The 20,603-nt window shown below is 40.2% G+C and overlaps 1 protein-coding gene across 1 annotated transcript in view; it reads right to left on the bottom strand.

The window, feature by feature from the left end:
• Nucleotides 1-20,603, bottom strand: part of GRIN3A (glutamate ionotropic receptor NMDA type subunit 3A) — a 135,813-nt gene that overhangs the window by 52,226 nt on the left and 62,984 nt on the right. The window contains exons 2-3 of the mRNA XM_026683451.2: nucleotides 11,648-12,252; nucleotides 5,856-6,903 (exon numbers count right to left, since the gene is read on the bottom strand). Of these exons, the coding sequence (XP_026539236.2) occupies nucleotides 5,856-6,903; nucleotides 11,648-12,252 (1,653 nt within the window). The remainder of the gene's footprint in view (nucleotides 1-5,855; nucleotides 6,904-11,647; nucleotides 12,253-20,603) is intronic.

The following is a 20,603-nucleotide window of genomic DNA, read 5'->3' as shown; positions in this document are numbered from 1 at the left end:
TGTCACCTTTACCATTTGATTAAGTCATGCTAAACTTTTTTTCCCCCAAATGGATACCTTAACCAAACTAAATTCCACACATCTTAAAGTTCCTGAGGTTGAGAAACATTGGCTTAGCCCATGGGTCAGCAACCTTAAACACTCAAAGAGCCACAAAAGTCCTAACTGGAAACCCCCCGTTCAATTCTGGAGCCAACCGGAAGACCAGTTTCCCCACCATAGAGTCTCCTCCTAGGATGGCATCCTTTTTCCCTCTACCTGTCCTAACCGAAAGCTCCATCAGTTCTGGAGCCAGCCAGAAAACCTGCCCTTTGCCATAGAGTATCCTCCTGGCACACTGTGCTTCCCCCTCCCACCAACCAGAAACTCCTCTTCAAATTATGGCACCAACCAACGACAAGGAGCCGCAGTAGAGGGATGAAAGAGCCACATGCGGCTCCAGAGCTGTGGGTTGCCAACATCTGGCTTAACCCTATTAGAACAGCTGATGCAACTTTCCTTCTGCATTTGCTTCTGCTAATTCCTAAGATGAAATACTTGTAATTCTGGAATGGGAAATCCTGCATAGAAATTAGTCTATGAATTCTTACATACAATAAACTTTTGCTTGCTCAACCCTCTCTGTTCTGGTGTTCTTTAGGTGTATTGCATTATACCACCAATTCTTCTCAAGCAGCATGACTCCATACAAGCGGATGGGATCATGAGAGTTGACCCCAATGTCTCTGGAGGTAAGTCGCTAGTGAAGAATAGAGTTGGCTCTAAAAATAGAGGCCATCATTAGATAACCTGAAGGAACTTGAGGGCCGTGTGTCTATTTGATGCATCCATTGATTGTCTGTGATTTCAGACAGATATGGTAACCCTACATAAACATGCCCTAGACTAGAGGTGAGCTACTTTTCTTGGAGCAACAGACCATTTTTCTTGGCGATGACTCTGAAAGAAGCAGCCAGTAGACCCAAATCATATTAGCATGCAAGTTATCCTTTTCAGCATTTTTGAATGCCACAGATGAGAAATATTTAACAGATGATGTTAAATGTTTGAATTCTTCTTTATCAATCTGAATTGGATTAACATTTATAAAAAAAAAATGGCAAAAGGCTACTCAAAACAGATGCTCCATAGTTTGCTGCCCAGTTGCAATCAAGAGATGGCGAGTGGCCTGCAAATAAGCAATTCATGGCTTCTATCCAGCTGCTGGTCATTCGTCTCCTAAAAGGGTAAAAATCTACAGATGGCATTTTTCCTACTGGGGAAAGTATATGCTGGAGGGTCTTTTTTTCCACCAATGTTGTTCCTTCACCTAAGGAATGTATTGTATTTAGCCAGCAAGCACTAACAGAGTTCAAAGAAGAAAGGGGAAATTTGTCATACCCTATTAAGAAGGGACAAAAATCACCCTCTGGCTTTCCAGTTAATTAAATACACCAGGGCAGGGAGGGGAGAAACCCATTCATTTGAGAGGTCTGGATTTTCCTCCTGCTGTTTCATCATTGCATTGGCCAAGAACTGGAATATTTCTAAGTACTGTAAGGAATTGCTCTTCTATTGCCTTCAGCTGAAATGGGAGAGACCCTTCTGATCTAGAAATAGAGGAAGGTATGAAACAGTTCACATTAGAGTAAATCCACAGAAATCATTCCAAAAAGGATTTTAAACATCTGACTTAAGAAATGAAAATGCTTATTTTTTTAAAAAAGAGAAATAAATATTGTCAAGTTACACCATCAGCAAAAGAATATGAAACTGCTGCAGGGGTAAATATATTCCAGACTGATCCTTAAAAATGATATTTGCAATCCAGTATAGAATTAAGAGTTGGCAATGGATCTTGAATGAAGCAGGGCATAGCCATCTTGTTTCATTAAATCTGCCCACCCACCAAGCTGTAGGCAGTTTACAAGACTTATGTAGTAAAAATGGAATACAAAATCAGAATACTAATTAACTGGAAGGAAAAGGATGAGATCATGAAATTATGGAAAATGGTGACTCCAAGTACATTAATCTTCAAATGCCCTTTAGAAGAACCTCGTTTCCATCTGCTTCCAGGACGTCTTAAGGAGAAAGACACTTAGGCTCCACGCACAAGCCATTCTAGAAGAGAGACATTGCTACAGAGGACAATGTCATTAGGGCACCTCATAATGGGCAGAAGCTATTGAGGGGAAGGTGTTCCTAATATATCCATGCCATACAGGGCTTCATAAGTAGTGACCAATACTTTGAACTGCACTTAGAAATCTATTTGTAACTATGCAGCTCTATGGCAGTCCCAATGACCACTGAGAAGGCATGCCACTGCGTTCTGAACCTTTGAAGTTTTTGATTAATCTTCCAGGACAGCCCCCTATGGAGTGCATTACGGTAAGCTCATTGGGAAGGAACAAAGGTATGAGCAACAACCTTCAGTGCATTGTGTTTCAAGTAAGGGTACAGTTGGTACACCAGCTGAAACTCTACAAAAGATCTCCAGGACTCATGAGTCCAAGAGGACCTCCAGATGCAAGTCTGCTTTAAGGAGTATAACCCCGTCAAGAGCTATAGAAGGTACACTGCTGAAATCAATTGTCCTCTGCATTAACAACCACTCTACCTTTTTTGGGTTGTGCCTGAGCCTGTTTTCCCTTATTCAGACTCCAGACACTAGGCTATGACTTTCACTACATCTCCCAATAATTCCAGAGTAGGGATATGTACCATCTGCATATTGAAGACACATCACCCCTCACACCAGCAGAAGATCTTTTCCAGCAGTTTTGTTGAAAAAAGTGATTTAGAGTCTGATCTCTTCCTCCCTTCCCCTCATGTTCTCTGGTCCAACCTATTCAGAAAGGAACCATTGTAATATCATACTGTGGTGACCCGGGGCATGGCACAAAGGCAACACAGTCAGATAATAAGTAGGAGTTCCTTTATTTTACTTTATTGTTACAACTTTGCTCCCAATGTCCTGGTTACCTTCTGGTCTGGAGAAAAACTCTCCCAGAAACAGCCTCTGGTTGCAGAGATTCAAGTCCAAAACATTGTCAACAGATACTTTAACTATAAGTCCAATTAAGGCAAGATGAGGTAATTACTTAGGCAGGGCAAGATAAGGAGTTCCAGAAGTGAAGGAATGGCAGTAAATCAGCCCAGTTGGGAGGATGCTAGGAATGCAGATAACCACAGTCAACACAAGATAAACTCACATTTGTTACCAGAAAACGCCACTCTCAGCTGCCTCTCCTTTAAATTCTGTTCCCAAGTGTGCCTAATGAAGAGAATCAGGGCCCTTTCCTCCCCCATAAGCCACACAACCCACGTTGCTCTCTTCTCTGTTCTTCCCTGCATGCCCGAGGATGAAGAGGAGGTGGGCCTTGGTCTTCTCTGAACTCCCTCTCCTTGTTCTAGCTCTCCTTGTTCTACCTCTTTCCTGCTCTTCCCAGACTTTGCAGTTTTCTCCACAGCCAATGGAGCCACACTCCCACTTCCTGTCAGCTGTTTGTCTTTCTCCTTGGATTCAGACTCCGACAGGGTCATGACACATACTTCCAACTCCCAACCTTTGCAAGTGTTCCAGAAAGATACTGTGGTCAACAATAATGAGTGCTTCTGAAAGAACTTGGTGCACAATGACACTCATACAACCTCCATCCAAGCATTTCCATAGGTCATCCATGAAAACAAACAATTGAGTTTCTTTCCCATGCCCAGGTCTGAACCCATATTACCAAGGTTCAGTTAATCCATGTCCTCTACAGTTGAAGCCCTACCAGTTTCTCCATTATCTTCCGCAAAGGATGGGTTAGTTATATGATAATCATTGTCCAATTCTGTTGAATTCAGGTCCAGGCTTGAAATCTTAAGATGAGAGTAAACCAATGCCCCTCTAAAGACTTCTTGAATCTCTCTCTTTCTCTCAAAAAAGTACTGACCACAACCCAGATCCAATTCCCACTACCATCCTGGCTATTTATTAGTTTCCATTTATTTTTAAAAAGTATATAGCCACTTATCTTGTGCAACATAATCTAGGGCAGCTAGAAAACAATAAAAACACAATAGAAAATATACAAGACCAACATAAAACCTCCATATTCCCTCAATCACAACACATTCCCACATATCCACAAGGAACTTTTCTGGGTCCCAGCCTCATATTATCCCAATGCTTAACCTTTTATTTGCTAATAAAGGACAGAAGCTTGCCAAATTGACAGAAACTTGCCAAACTAAAGCTATAATTTTTTTTACCTACTATTTATATCCTGAGAGATTCTAGGGCAAGGGTCTTCAAACTTGGCAAGTTTAAGACTTGTGGACTTCAACACCCAGAATTCCTGAGCTAACATGACTGGAGGAGGAATTCTGGGCATTGAAGTCCACAAGTCTTAAAGCTGTCAAGTTTGAAGACCCCTGTTCTGGGGTGTGGCTCCCTGGAACTTGTTCTCCTCTCTGCCTTCCAGCCAGAACTGCATAACCTGGGCCTCTTTCTTGAACGCTCTATGTAGCCAAAAGTCTCTCCCACTCCCCCTACAAATGCACATTTTATCACAACCTTGTTGGAAATAATAAGTCTTTAAGGCTTTTCTGAATGTTGGAAAGTAGCAGCCTGCTAGATTTCAGGGCGTTAGCCAGGAGAAGCATGGAACCAATCCAGACATGATGGAGTTCAGATCACATATGAGATTGTCTACTTCTTCAGGATCCACAGCTCAAAAGCGTCCCAAATATCACTATAAGATGATTCTGTCATCTCAACAGATTCTTTCCATTTAGCTTCCAGCTTGGAGGATTTTACCTAGAAATGCTTTGCCAGGTGATCATAACTTACACACTCCGGATCTTCTGCCCTAATCATGCTTTGTCCCCTTATTTATAAATGAAGCCAAAGCATTTTGTTTAAAATCTTTCAGCAATATTCTGTGCTCTCATTTGTCAGTGTAAAATATTAACTAACAACTGGTTACCACGGTGTTCCTACAAGCCATGGTGGCTTCTATGAATACCATCACTAATAACACAATTCATCATCCATATATTATATGTGTCAATTATTATAATGATAATAAATTCTAAAATGATATAATTATATACATATAAAAGAACCACCTCCTTAACCTCTATAGTACCTTAACAGGTGGGATTTTTTGTGTGTATGTTCAAGTCAGATTCAATTTTCAGTCACTACATAGAGTTTCCTTGGCAACATTTTATTGAAAATGGCATCATATTGCTTTCTTTCTAGGGCTGGGAGATAATCAGAGAGATGGTATTCAGCAGGTTCTGACCAGTTCTGGAGAACCAGTAGTGGAAATTTTGAGTAGTTCAGAGAACCAGCAAATACCACCTCTGACTGGCCCAGCCCCCATCTATTCTCTGCCTCCTGAGTCCCAGATGATTGGCTGCGTCTTCTTTTGTTGCCCTGCACAGGAGAACCTAGCTGGAAAGCAGGTTAGTGCTGTGGGGAGGGAATGGGAATTTGCAGTAACCTTCCCCCTGGAGTGGAGAGGGAATGAGGATTTTACAGTATCCTTCTCCTGCCATGCTCACCAAGCTATGCCCACCAAGCCACACCCACCAAGCCACACCCACAGAACTGGTAATAAATTTGTTTGAATCCCACCACTGGTGATAATGCCCGGCCCAAAGCCTCATCCAGCTGGTTTTGTGCTTAAGATGGGACTACAACTCACAATCTATTTCTCGCCTGACACCTTAACAGCTACACTAAACTAGTCTTGGCAGAGAGGGCATTGCTAATATAACTAGACCAAGTCCAGTTGCCTCTTCTGTGTTGTGGTACAAAAAAATGATGCACAATGTCTTTCATGACCCGAATATGTAATTGAAAGGCCCTTCCTTACCTTGGGGTCATGTATTCCGGACAATTCTTCATAGATTTTCTCTCCCACCATAACAGCAGCCAGATTAGCAGTGTATGTGGACAGACAAAATAAACAAAAAATGGCCCAGAGATTCATTAGAAACCTTCCCGTCCAGCACTTTGGAGGTTTGATGGCAGTTGTTCTCCCAAACAAGATGGCATAACAGACATTCAACGCAGAGGAAAAGGAGAAAACCTTATCTCTGTTTCTACCCTTTGGGGTCATTCCAAAGGGGCTCTTCCATTCATACAGAGTTAGGAAGATTGCAGTGATGTGTAGAGCTACAAAGATGCCCAGCCACATGGTCCAGTGAAGCGGCCACATAAAGGCTCCAATAGGAGCTGCTGTGTCTTTGGTCCTCACCAGGATGCCCAAACTGGTGGAAAAAAAAGGGCTGGTGAAGTCAATCACTTGGCTACGGGCTGTGTTGATGCTGAAAGATGTCACGGCCATGTGGGCTGTCCCTGCCAGAAGATCACCTACCAGTCCTGTCCACTGGCCATTTTTCAAGCCGCCATATTTCCCATCGCCGACAATATACAGGTCAAAATCAAAGTTGAGATCTTCAGCCAACTTTTCCAACAGATCTATGCAGTAGCCATAGCAACACTGCTTAAATTTGGTGGGTACTGTGTCATTGCCTCCTTGGAGGCTTTCAAAAAGAGCATCCAGCACGGCTGAATCTTTGGTCAAGGGATCCAGGCAGAACTGTCCTGCAGGACACAATCCTTCATCATCCACAGTCCTTGTGAATACAAAGGGATGTTCAATGAGTGTCACCACCCTCAGATGTAGCCTAGTGGGATGCTGGTTGTGATTCTTGTGCCTCTGAGCCTGTTCTGGCCAGATCCCATAATCCATGACAACCTTGCCGTCTTGCCAACTCCCCAAGCGAGTCCACATTGGGTTCCCAACAGGGTCATGTTGCAGATTCCAAATGAAGAATTTGTTTTCTGAACTAATGATGGAAGAACCTTTTACCTTAATGTGGCCACTCTGCCCATGGAACGTAGTGTTGGCTAAAAACCTATAGGGCAAAAGTAAGAAGTTATGAGCAGATATTCAGAGCACAGAACCTTTTAACATCTTTTGGAGCTGGGATCGTTCCCTTCTAACACATTTATGATTTTTCTTCAAAAGTGACAACAAGGCCAGTTCAGATACCTCTTTCAGATGAACAAGATACATGCCTGTGTTTCCACCTGCAGCTCTCATAGCACAATAAGAGGCCTACATTCAAATCCATATTAGGCAAGAAAGTCCCAAGCTTTGGGAACTATATTAACATCTGTATACATTTTGAAGGTCCTGGAATGGAATATGTCTGTCTTGTTCTTTTGTTCACTCAGGGATGAGATTTAGAAAGTTTCTGAGGCAAAATCACAACTTCAAGAGGATTTAGACCCTGAAACAAACTGAAATGCACACATGTTTTGCTTGCTTCATCTAATTATCTTCACCTAGAGTTCCAGCTTAGCTTGGCCTGCCTACTCTTCCTGCCTCTGATGGCATTCGGTATGGACATACAATCAAAATGCAAAAATCCTCATAACCAAGAGAACAAATCAGTTGCATATGTTGTTGGATGAACCTGTTTACCCAAATGCCTTGCCATCTGAGCTATAGACACTGGATGTCTTCTGTGTTTAAAATATTTTTCAAATTACAATGTTAATAAGTTAGTAATTTGTTTGGCCAACAAGTCATCATTTTAAAATATTATATAGACTTGGCTTTGTTTGTATCAGAACAAGACGTATTCTAGCTGTTTCTTTCACTTTAGTTAAAATATAAGAACACCCTTCTCTCCCACGAGCCTTATTTATGGGGATTTCTCAATGAGTTATTGATTTATTTCAGGATGAACAGAAAACTAGGTCCAATTGAACACATTTGCACAAGAGGAAAATGCCAAAGACTGAATGGAGATGAATGTAACCATCTGTGGAGCTGTCATTCATGGTAATTTCAGAAGTGGGGGTGGGGGAGTTTACTTATACTTGGAAGTAGCAGAACAGATAAATGGAAAGTTGGGTTAAAATTTCCCGTTGAAGGAGCACTTTTGTATCCAAAGTACATTTAGTCAGCTTCTTTATTTGTATTTGTCATAAAGTTATTCCAATTAAATTCATGAATGCTGTTTGCTGTTGAGTATGAGCAGATTTTTAATGTATGTAAATGTTTCTCTTTCTGCATATACATATTTCTCCTGAATTGTTTTGATTCCCTAATTTGGTGAAATGATCTTTATTAAGATGAGATTTCTTCTTTCACTTGCTGGCATTTCTTCTCTATATCTAGCATTATTTCTTACTTTAGGTGAGTGTGTTTGGGGGGTACCCATTTATTTTTCCACTCTGTACACAAAGGCTGCATTCTGGCATTCATTTGCAGGGTCTCTGAACAGCCTCAGGCAACAAGTATTCCTCAACTTACAACAGTTCCTTTAGTGAATGTTCGAAGTTACAATGGACTTATGACCGTTTTTCACACTTACAACTGATGTAGCATCCCTATGGTCATGTAATCAAAATTCAGACACAACTGACACATATTTATGATGGTTGAAGTGTCCTGGGGTCATAGGATCCCCTTTTGTGACCTTCTGACAAGCAAAGTCAATGGGCAAGCCAGATTTACTTAAATGTTACTGTTCTGACCCACGCCCTTTTCTGACAAATCAAACACAATCCAAAAGGAACAAAAAACCTTGTAATGCTTTTACAAAATAATTAGCTGTGATAAGCACAAGCCTTGCCAAACTGTGCGAGGCTTGCCAAAAGATAACAGACAAGAAATAATTTGCAAGACAAAAATGTTCAAATACAAACTCAGGATACTGGAATGTACACGAGGCTATAGTTTCAAAACGTCTTTGCCTTCTGCAAAGTATGTTCATTTCACAGCTGGCTTTTATCTTCTTGAAGGAGGGGCCATTACCTTGCAGCTTTACTCCCGAGTCACCCATGCTGTTGTAACTGCTCTTTCCTATGAGCAATCCTGCGCGCATGCACACTTGGCACAGGCTCCTCGGGAACCTCCTCATCACTGCTGCCAGCCCCCACAATCTCTGAAGGCAACAGTCCACTCCCTAATGGTCCTGGCCCCTCATCTGAGTCCTCGCTCTCCTCAGCCATCTGCACCTGCTGCCAGCTAACCACAACAGTTACTGACTTAAGAACTGCGGTGATTCACCTGACAACTGTGAAATGGAGCAAAATTCATTTAACAACTATCTCACTTAGCAACATAAATTTTGGGCTCACGTGTGGTCATAAGCTGAGGACTACTTATACACACAGTTGCAGGTGAATGGATGAAAGCTGTGTGCTGGGATAGTATGAGGAGTGAACCCAATCCCACTCCCTTTCAACATGAAATGATTGTTTGCAATGAGGTAGAGTTACTTCTAATCATGTCTTCCTGAAAATGTGAACTTCTATGATGTGCATTTGTCATGTTCCTACTGAATGCTGTCAGTGTATCAATTCAATTTAGCTATGTGTCTAAAAGTATTGCATGTGGTCATTCATGGTTATAAGCTCATTACTCTTGGCGTTTTTTTGTGGGAGGTGAAATATTGACGATTCAAAAGGATCACAGTAATAAATTTTCACTGGTAGGCTAATTAAATTGTTCTGTACTCATTAGCCTGGTAACTTGGTAATTCTGTCTTTATCTCCCAAAGTTTAGTTGAGAATGAGAAAAAAACGAGAATGGGCAGTGAGTCAAATCGCATATGGGGCTTTAATTACTCGAATGGCATAATTAAAATGCCATCATTTACAGACTAGATGGGGTTTATAAATCCTAACGCTTCTTACCCTGTAACCAGGGCAATCATAAGATTAGGAATTAACACAGTAGAAACTTTCTCAATGCAAGATTTCTACAGTATGTTCTCTGCTACGGAAGCACAACACAAAGGAAGTCATTTGAGTATTTGGAGAGATCCTATATATCTGCGAATTGAATAGGACCAATTTTTAAGCCACAGGAGATGTTTATTGTCCTCCTATTGACCCCACCCCTTTCCTAAGAGGTCTGTAGGGGGCGTGCATAAGCGCACCAACGTGCCTACTGTCCCCGTCCTATTGGTTGTTTTTTTAAATTTTTCTGATATGTATCCATTTCATGTATTCATAACTATGTTTATACTTATACCTGTTATCTTATAATCGCTTGACAAATAAATAAATAAAAAATACCAGTGTCCCTTTGATAGCTCTCACCCACAGAATGGGTGAACAAGAAACTTCTCCTCACTTGCTCTGTTGTAACAGAAAATTTATATTGCACAAAGTCTGCATACTTCGTGGCAGTTTCAACTCCTTAGTTTGCTAGAATCATCACTTTCTAATCCACCTAATAGCAGGATTTTGCAGATGGATTATAAAACTCTTAAAATGAAACACAGGATAAATCTTGATGCTTGCTTACCAGGCAGGCAGGGCGTCAAACACATTACAATGTACTGCAGGTCAGTTTATTCCAATTTGATGACTATTAGATTTTGGTAGTGCCTTCAGTGTCTTTCATTGGCAGCAGAATACACAATGGATGGACTTGCCTTCTGCAGAAAGGTCAGCCCTTTTGTACCCTCAAAACAGCTGCATTATAATTGTCAGATCTGCCATCTCACCACTTCAGCCCTACTCCGCTTTGATGGCAGCCTGCCATAAATCCCAGGGAGGGGAGGGGAAGAGGAGTTATAGGGAGGGGGGATGATAGGAAACAGGAACCAAGAGCCCACCAGAGACATTGGTTGAGAGATCCAAGGACACAGGCATGGGAAAGGAATGCAACTGCCGATCAAAGAGATGCCAAACCTCAGAATTATTAGCAAAATAACTAATTTGTACTTTATTGGACAACAGAGAGATGACTAGCGGGGAGGGTTCAGGACAGGGGAAAAGTAATCTCGGTTACACGGCAATCTTCAGATCTGGTTTTCGAATGCTTGGCTTTACAAATGGAGTTGAGGGTTTTTCTTTCCTAAACATCCAAGCTGACAGACAGACCTGACATTAGACTTTAGAAACACAGTAATCATTGCAGCATTGCATCTGCAGTTAATCAGGATTTTTTTTTTAATAAAATAGGCCTCCTTTAAGTTGGGGAGTGAAGCCAACATAAAAAATTCCATATGGATTTTTTTTAACTGATCAGACTTTAGTTTTGCAGAACAAACCTTTCCTAGCTTGATCTTCAGCAGTGCCTTTATAATAATAATCAGTGCCTTTATGATAATAATCATAAAGACTTCCCAAATCTACTGCCCTCTACTCATGTAGTCTTTGCTATGAAAGTTATAGTTCATTAGAAATACATTTTACTTTAAAGTTATTTTTTAATGAAAAAAGGATGATTTCCCTCCCTTTAAACAAATTAAAGATATAGAGTCGCTAAAGTTGAAGAATCCAGAAAAGACAAAAATAGACTGAATGGGGATTAATCACCGGCTGCTTCTGTTCTCTAAATCAGCTCTGGCCCCATGCCACTTGTTAGATCAGCTTCCCCAACCTGGGAATTAGGATAGGATAATTTAAACTCCCTGAATTCTTTGCCACAGAAATTCTGGAGTTAGAGTCTAGCCACCCAGTAGTAGTAAAGTGGATGGAAAAAAATACAGAGGTGGTGAGTGTACCATTGGAAGATATAATATAACAGATTGGGGATAGACCGTCATGGAGAAAAATCTGATTTGACCCTTGAGTTTTGTATGAGATATTCATATTTACAATGACATTTATTGAAGAGAGATCTCTTACTTTGATAAATACTGGCCTGATGTGAGATTTTTTTCCTCTGTGCTCAAGCAGTTGGTTGTACTTGGAATCAATGCCAGTTCTGGTTGGATAATTGTAGCTGAAGCAACTGCTCTAGCTACCAGCTCCATTGCATCCTGCACATAATCTTCAAAAAAAGATTGTGTTGTTTTCCCATGAGCTATAAGACCTAATGGCAAACCTTCTGTCCTCAGCTCTTCCACATTGTGCGAATCCCCAAGAATCCAATGAAGTTCAGGCGGCATAACCCCAAATTGTGTCGTTATCTCAAAAACCCTCCTTGTGCTTTCCATGTCACATCCAAACATCACCACTGTTGAAGTTGTATCCTTAATGTTCTCCAGATGAAACTGCAGATAGGTCAAGAGGTCACTGGCTGATGTGAGGTTTCCTGTGATATTTATAATGGATCCCAAATAAAATTTGGAGCTCTGCTGAGTAAGGAAGAGAAAATCTGTGATGTTCCACTCTTCCTGGCACACCATCAAACTAAAATTATACCAGTTGTTCAAGGCCAAGATTGAAAAAGTGACATCAGCGTCAAAACTCAGGGAACGTTCTAAACTCAACTGCAGGTGCAGGGGATTCTGTAAGATAAGAAAAAATATTGGTTAGAGAGTCTTAACTGGAAAGATATTCAGATTTTTTGTGCAGTGAGGTTAAGTATGCCAACTCTGTTACTGGAATACATCCTTAAATTATGAAAACGTAAAAAAATGAATCTGATTCATCTTAGAATGCTAGGTAGAAGCAACTCCCACAGAACCTATTTGCAGATACATTCCCGTTATGCAACCTAGAAATGTATCTACTCAAAAGTAAATATTCTGAAATTCAGCAGGACTTATTCTGAAGTAAGTGTAGATAGGATACCAGCCATAGTCCCTGAATTTCCAGCATTTAAATCTCCAGCAATAATACTCCCAAAAATTTATAATGAGCCAGTGATGCCTTTCCTGAAGGGTGGTAAGAGAAACTCAAATCCAATTCCTCTTGCTCTTACTGACCCTTATTTGTGTGTTAAGTATTCAGAATCTTTTTATAAAAGCAGGGAGGCAAGCTCATTTAATGCATATGAGATAACACTATTTAAATCAATAAACACCTTGTAATGTCTGTTAGAGTCCTGAACAACTGGATTAAAAGTGGTGATGGCCATGAATTCTACAAGATTATCATGTACCCTTGACTGCAATGCAGTGATTAAAAAAAATCTTTTTGTGCTTTTGGCTCATTGACTCATGGGGAGAGCATGGATTATTCGCTACAGTTTTCTTGGCAAGGTTTTTTGGAAGTGGTTTGCCACTTCCTCCTTCCTAGGGCTGAGGGAGAATACCTGGCCCAAGGTTACCCAGATAGCTTTGGGTAGGACTAGAACTCGAAGATTTTAGCCTGGTGTCTTAACCAAAATGCTAAATTGGCTCTCATTGCAGTGACACATTCCATTAAAAGAAACTATCATTCATCTAATTAGCATTTGTGGAAACTTGGCTTTGAAAAGTCAACACCAATACAAGGATTTGGATGCTGTCAGCTAGAAATCCTTAGTATGCCTCTGAGGTTTTGGTCAATATTTCAAAGGAACAGAAGTACTTGGACATTGGAAGGTAGTGGCCATTTTCTGTTATCACTGCACTAAATTCTGTACAACTTCTAATGGAACTTATAACTCAGATCCATACGCATAGGTCCAAATTCTAGGCTTCTTCCAATCAACTAGACAGGTAACCTGGTGGTTTTGAGAGGATAAGATAGGTTTACATAAAAGCATTTTTAACCTGGCAAACTTTGATTCTTCCCTTAACAACCTTGGCTCTTATCTCATTATTGTTTACTCATAAGCAAGTCCCATTAAATGTAATGAGTTGGCTATGAGTAAATCCCACTGAACTCTGTGTTTTGAGGACTGAACCAGTGGTTGTACATTACCCGTTTGGACTGGTTCGGCCGAACCGGTAGTAAAAAAAGCCAGGGAAAAAAAATCCTCCGACAATCAGCTGAGAGGAAACTGAAGAGAAAAGCACAGGATCGGCCCTCCCAACCGCCTCCTGTGCTTTTCTCTTCTTTATCCTCTCAGCTGATTGGTGCTGCAGGTCTCAGCTGGTGTGGGGAAAGCTTGCACACTGGGGTTAGGCAAACCACGCCCACCAATTCACGCCCACCAAACTGGTGGTAAAACAATTTGAATCCCACCACTGGCTTGTCTGTGAAATTGTTACCTCTGATATCAAAGCAGTAGCTTAGTTTGGATTTATTTAGCGTGTGGCATATAATTAATGTACTAGCAATATATGTTCACATTTCATTTAGATTAATAACACACAATAAAATATGAATGTTAAAAATATATGTTGAAATACCAATGTGTAGGCCATCTAACCATTGAAACTCAGCATTGTATATATATATGTGTGTGTGTGTGTGTGTGTGTGTGTGTGTATGGTATTCAGCTTTGTTCGGGTATTTTCCCACGTCATTGTAGTTCTGCTTTTAAAGTTGTAGCAACGTTTCGGCAGAATCTCATCTGATCATCAGGCTTCTGTATTGTGTTCGTCTGTGAGTCAGACTTTCACAGCCGTTGACTGACTCACAGACGAACACAATACAGAAGCCTGATGATGGCAGATGAGAGTCTGCCGAAATGTTGCTACAACTTTAAAAGCACAACTATAATGATGTGGGAAAATACCTGAACAAAGCTGAATACCATACATGTAAGTACCCGTGAAAACTTAAGAAAACACACATACACACACACACACACACACACACACACACACACATGTAATAAACCTAAACAATTTCCTAGCACAACTAAACAGCAGACACCCCAAAATCAAATTCACCATGGAAACGGAAACAAACAAACAACTACCATTCCTAGATGTACTAATCTACAAAAAAACAGATGGCACACTAGGACACACCATATACCAGAAGAAAACACACACCAACCGCTACCTCAACGCCCAATCCCATCACCACCCAGCACAGATAAAGTCTGTGGCCAAAACACTAATTGCCAGAACCAAACGCTTGGCAGACAAGACACATATAAAGACTGAACTAGGCACCCTGACCAAGTACTGACACTCAACGGCTTCCACAAAAGCAAAATCACAGGCCTGATCCACAAAAACACACTGAGACATAATAGAGACCTAGAAGATGAACAGACCTATGGAACAGCTGTCCTGCCCTACATAAGAGGTACAACAGACAAAATCAGTAAGATACCACACAGGCATCACATCAAGACTGCCTTCAATACAGACAGAAAAATAGCAGCCATCCTAAGAAACCCCAAAGATAAAATTGACCTGGAAAACCAAGGCATATATGAAGTCCCCTGTGCATCATGCCCTGCCACATACATTGGACAGACCAATAGAAGAATTAGTACCCGCCTAGATGAACACAAAAATACAGTAAAAAAGCTGGAACACACTTCCTCACTAGTCCAACACATGAAAGCCACAGGTCATAGCATCAACTTCAATGGCACCAAAACCCTAGCCACCATAGAAAACCCCAGCTATAGAATCATCAGAGAAGTCATAGAGATTGAAAAAGGACCTGAAAGCATGAATAGAAGAGATGACTCCACCAGACTGTCAATTGTATGGAAGCCTGCACTCACAAACAAAAAAATATCCACACCACAAGCCAAACAAACACCTGGGCACAAACAGACCCCCCCCGATACTTCCAACCCAAACACACCCCAGCCAGCCACCCAGATGAAACCTGGCTTCCTAATAAACGTACCTGGCCATTCACCCAAAGCCAAGCCATGCTAAAAGCCCCCAATACAGGAAACACAATGTTGCCAGCTAATCAAGACAAAAAACTGCTACAAAACAGACCGAAGATATTAGAAACACCAATCAAGCAGAACAAAGCAAACTGCAAGGCCAATAAACACAGACCAAGACTCCGAACCAATCAGGATGAAGAAAAAACCATTCTAACACAGCTGTAGGCTAGCCCCAAATTTAAAACTGAAACAGCTGTGAAAGTCTGACTCACAGACAAACACAATACAGAAGCCTGATGATGGCAGATGAGATTCTACAACTTTAAAAGCACAACTAAAATACCCATGAAAACTTAAGAAAACACACACACACACACACACACACACACACACACACACACACACAATGTTTGAACATGTTTGCTTAGTTTGGAATTATCACAGAAGATAGTATTGTGATTTTGTTTACTGCATAACAAATCAAGCCCATCTAAACTAAATGCTGTGAACTGTTATTCTCTTTTGAAAATGTTTCTTTTATTTTTCTGATATCGACAGAGAATGGGATGGCCGTCCCATTCAGCTCTACCTAAATGATTCAATGATTAAAGATCAAAAGTGAATATCAACTAGAATTAAAATGTATGTAGAGAGCGGGTTATCAAACTCAATTTCATTGAGGGCCGCATCAGGGTTGTGTTTGACCTCAGGGGGGCCTAGCCAAATTGACATCACTCATGTTGGAGGTGCCTGTGGTGGATTAGGGTTAGGGTGATATAAATAGGGTGCTTCCAGTGATATAAATAATTTTTTACTCAAATTTATTTCTCCAATTTAATTTTAAGTATGCAGTAACATACAGTATTATTTAATATCTCTGATGGGAGATTTTTTTAAACATTTATTCAGCTCTCCAGTTCAGGTGACTTATAGCAGGAGCTAGCAACTTTATGAGAGATCAGACTATATATAACATCAAAACAAATTTAAAAAGCTCAATTTCTCATGAAATTGCTAATTTCCAGCTATTCCCCCCCCGCAAAGTATCACCCAATCTACTCTGAGAGTGGTATAATTTTATGTAATGTCACAAAAGATTTCCAGAGTATCTTGAAATGTTCCCCATTGTAGTCAGAATCCATTTATAATGTTGATATCCTCATTGAAATCTAATGCAATAACAACCTTACTGAAATCTAATGCAGTAACATCATTACATTTGTTTGTTATTTAACGTTGGGCTGCCATCAATGGTTTTAGGGATGTGATATCCTCATTGAAATTTAATGCAATAACTTCCTCATTGAAACCTAATGCAATGACATCATTACATTTGTTTAATTGTTACTTAACTTTGAGCTGCAATCAACAATTTTAGGAATGTATTGATACCATAGACATGTATCAATACCACAGAATGCTTTTTTCATCCCTGGCCCATGTAAATCTTTGAAGGAGTACTTTGCTTTAAAAAAGATTTATGCAAAGCATCCCTTCAAAGAAACATGGTGAGACATTCCTCTTGATGAGGCATGTTTCACCAAAACTTTGCAACAATTTAGTGTTTCTCAAGATTGTATGTGGCATTATAGTAGGTGGTGATTTCCCACCAGAACTAAGTAATTAGACTTTATCTTAATCCAACATTATAATATAATAGGATAATTCAGATACAGCTATAGCCTCATATAACATGAGCTATCATTATCAAGGAATTTTATTTATTCCCCATGTCACCATTTCGTTCAGGAAGGACTGCAGATCCAATACATGTATCCAATCTACCCAGTTAAAATCTCCCATGTTATTACTTCTCCCTTTTCAAAAGAATCCTCCTTAAAAAAAAATGAACTCTTCATTTTATTTTATTTTTATCTTTTCAATTCCTTTTATTCCAAATGGTGGGTAATCTTACAAATTGTTTCAGGTACCTTCAAGTTTTCTCTAAAAGTTGAGTACCCTTTTCTTGCTTGTGCATTCAATAACTTGTCTATCAAGGTATCAGGGTTTCAAAGATGTATGTGTGTCCCAATCTGCAAGATTTTTCACTAGAAAATTCCTCCTCCTCCTCCTCCTCTTCTTCTTCCTCCCTGAGAAACTTATAAAAGTTGCTATACACTGTAGAACAGGGCTGTCAAACTCACTGCCTGTGGGCCGGATGTGTCATGCACAGGCCACACCCACACCTGGTTTAGCAAAGGGGAAAAAAGTCCCGATACCAGTGGTGGGATTCAAAATTTTTACTACCGGTTCTGTGGGTGTGGCTTGACTTGGTGGGTGTGGCTTGGCAGGGGAAGGATATACTGCAAAATCTGCATTCCCACCCCACTCCAGGGAGAAGGTTATTGCAAAATCCCATTCCCTCCCCACCCCACTAACCTGCTTTCCAGCTATGTTCTCCTGTGCAGGGCAACAAAAGAAGACCCAGCCAATTAGCTGGGACTCAGGAGGCAGAGAATAGATGGGGGCAGGGTCAGTCAGAGGTGGTATTTGCTGGTTCTCTGAACTACTCAAAATTTCCACTACCAGTTCTCCAGAACTGGTCAGAACCTGCTGAATACCACCTCTGCCCGATACGCCATGTGATGCTGCCGTGATGATGTGAGTACACTTTTACAGTTCTGCTGTAAAAGATGATTAGCCTAGATGTCTGATAATACTGGCCAGTTCAGCTCTCCAGGTTAACATTCTTCTAGTCATACCTGAAAATGCCAATAATCAAACTTGGGACCTTGGCCTGCAAGTTTTTTGTTTTTTGTTTTACTTCTGGGCTAGTATTTTGTCTACACTTGACATCTCTATACCAACTACTTCTAATATAACAACAAAAATTCACAAAGGCAGAAAAATGTGAGGACTGAGAGCAACAAGGAGAAGCAGCCTACTGGTTCTAGACTACCTACTGTTTCATTTGGAACACTTCCACCCATCTGCTCCAAAATTAAATATTAATCCCATCAGAGTTTCTTTTCTTAAAGCAGGATTGATTTCCAAATAAACACCTGATATGTTCAGATGAGAATTCTTTGAATGGAAGCTGATTTAGACCTCCTTAAAATTCTTCTGCTCCTTGCAGTGAGTAAAACAACCAGCCAAATGTCACAAACATCTGTTGTTGATTGAAAACATATAAAAAAAGTTAATCATCCTCTCTTTGATTAATCTAAGGCTTGTCTGAATTTGTCTTGAAAGCAACTTATCTTTTCACCAGTTTGTGATCATGCCGCAGGCTTGTTTAGCATTTTAAAGGTGACAAAGGCACCCCAGTTTCATCAGTATGAATATTTTAAGCTTTTAAAGCTGGGGGAAAAAAAAGAACAGTCAGCCATTTCAGTAAAGAATTATATATTATTTATTCATGTTTCTCCTTGCAAATATGGATAAATAATGTGGTTTTGCAGTAGTTCCTTGTTAGAGGACATTTAAAGGGGACTTTGTCCTCTAACAAATCTTGACCTTTAAGTTACAAGCTGATGTGTAGTATGGTATTGAAGCTGAAGGAGTCTGCAAGCAAAAAGCTTCTCAATTATTTATATTAAGACCTATATATTGGGTCTCTATTGCTGAATTCAGACTGCAACTGATTGCAAGTTTTAATTCGTTTATAACTTTTCCTCAGCCTGAAATAAAGACACTTCAACTTAATAGTGATAGCTTAGCAGATTGTAACAATTTCTTTTTCTAAAATAGAATTGTAAAATGAACATATTTAATCCAGCTCACATAACAAGGTCCTAATTTTTATTGTCTAATGGTAACGTAGCTAAATCTTGCTATAAGATCAGTACCTTCCTCTTCCACTCCTATAAACTGTGATTTGTAAAACAACAATTGTTAAGGCAGAGTGATAAGAACTCAGTTAACCTTTCCTGCAATTAGTGCAATTATTTTCTGTGATTGCAAGGATGAACAATCTGACTTGAAGTCTAATCTTTTTTTTTTAAAGCAATGCATGCAGTATTCTTTGGAGCATAGAGAACATTAGCTTTCTCTTTTCAAAGACCATTAGATGGCACCCTGCATCCATTTTCCAGATCAGCATTGGTCCTCTAAGGCTGCCTTTCTCCTTTGATTTGATTGCCACAGACCACCTGGCTTGGCCCAAAGGTTTCCTGCATCTTGAATATTGTTCTGCAGTTCAGCAATTTCCAATATACTGATAAAATATGAATACAAGCAATCAGGGGTGGGATACGACAGGGTTAACTACCGGTTCGGGATTTACTAGCTTCCCTGCCCACTGTGAGCCATGCACCTGTTAATCGTCATTAGCACACTGCATGCTGAGAAGCAGCCTTTGAAACAGCCCTCTTTTCTTGTTTTTTTAACTGCAGCTGTGCCTCGTTCGCAGCTGAAGTTGAAAAATCAGGAAATAAAGATCAGATAAGAGCCTGGGTGGGCGGGTGAACAAAAACATCAGCAGACATAGAACTGGTTCTATGTCTGCTGCTCTTCAGAGCGACCTGTTCTACAGAAGTGGACAGAACTGGTAGAAACCCACCCCTACAAGCAATACGTGTTGGTAAACATGACTCTGTAGCAAAAGAAAGGTTTTTGTCTGGACTTCTAGGTCCCTGGAGCATATTTTCTCTCTCTCAGTTTTTTGGCATGGTAATTACAAGAGTAGAAGCCAGAGGTAGTATTCGGCAGGTTTTGACCAGTTCTGGAGAACTGGTAGCAGAAATTTTGAGTACCGGGAAATACCATCTCTGACTGGAGATTTTTCAGTATCCTTCCCCTGCCATGCCCACCTAGCCACACCCACAGAACCACTAGTAAAAAAATTTGAATCCCACCACTTGTAGAAGCATGAAGCTATTGTGATAAGTAAAAATGATGACAAGAGCTTAATAATGCAGTGGCCAAAGACCACTGAGAACGATAGAAAATTGTAGATTTTGTGCAAAGAAACTTTGTGATTCCCCTTTTGTCTCTGAGACTGAAATCTCAGATTTGAGAACATCTTAAAATCTTTTTGAGTCAATTCACCAACTTAAATTTAATAATGGTTCAAAATTCTCAGTTCTCCAAATGTTGCACTGCAGTTTAAGAATGAGTACTTATATCTACATCTATATCCCCAATGCAAAACCTTGTACAAGTAAATTACAATAACTAAAACAATGTACATTCATTTTGCAAAGTAAATTACAATAACTAAAACAATGTACATTCATTTTG

Source organism: Notechis scutatus, chromosome 2 (assembly GCF_049901735.1).
Source record: "Notechis scutatus isolate UNSWTSFEM ecotype Mainland chromosome 2, rNotScu1.2, whole genome shotgun sequence".
NCBI lineage: Eukaryota > Metazoa > Chordata > Lepidosauria > Squamata > Elapidae > Notechis > Notechis scutatus.
The sequence above is the reverse complement of the archived record's forward strand: the minus strand, read 5'-3'. Positions and strand labels throughout refer to the sequence as shown.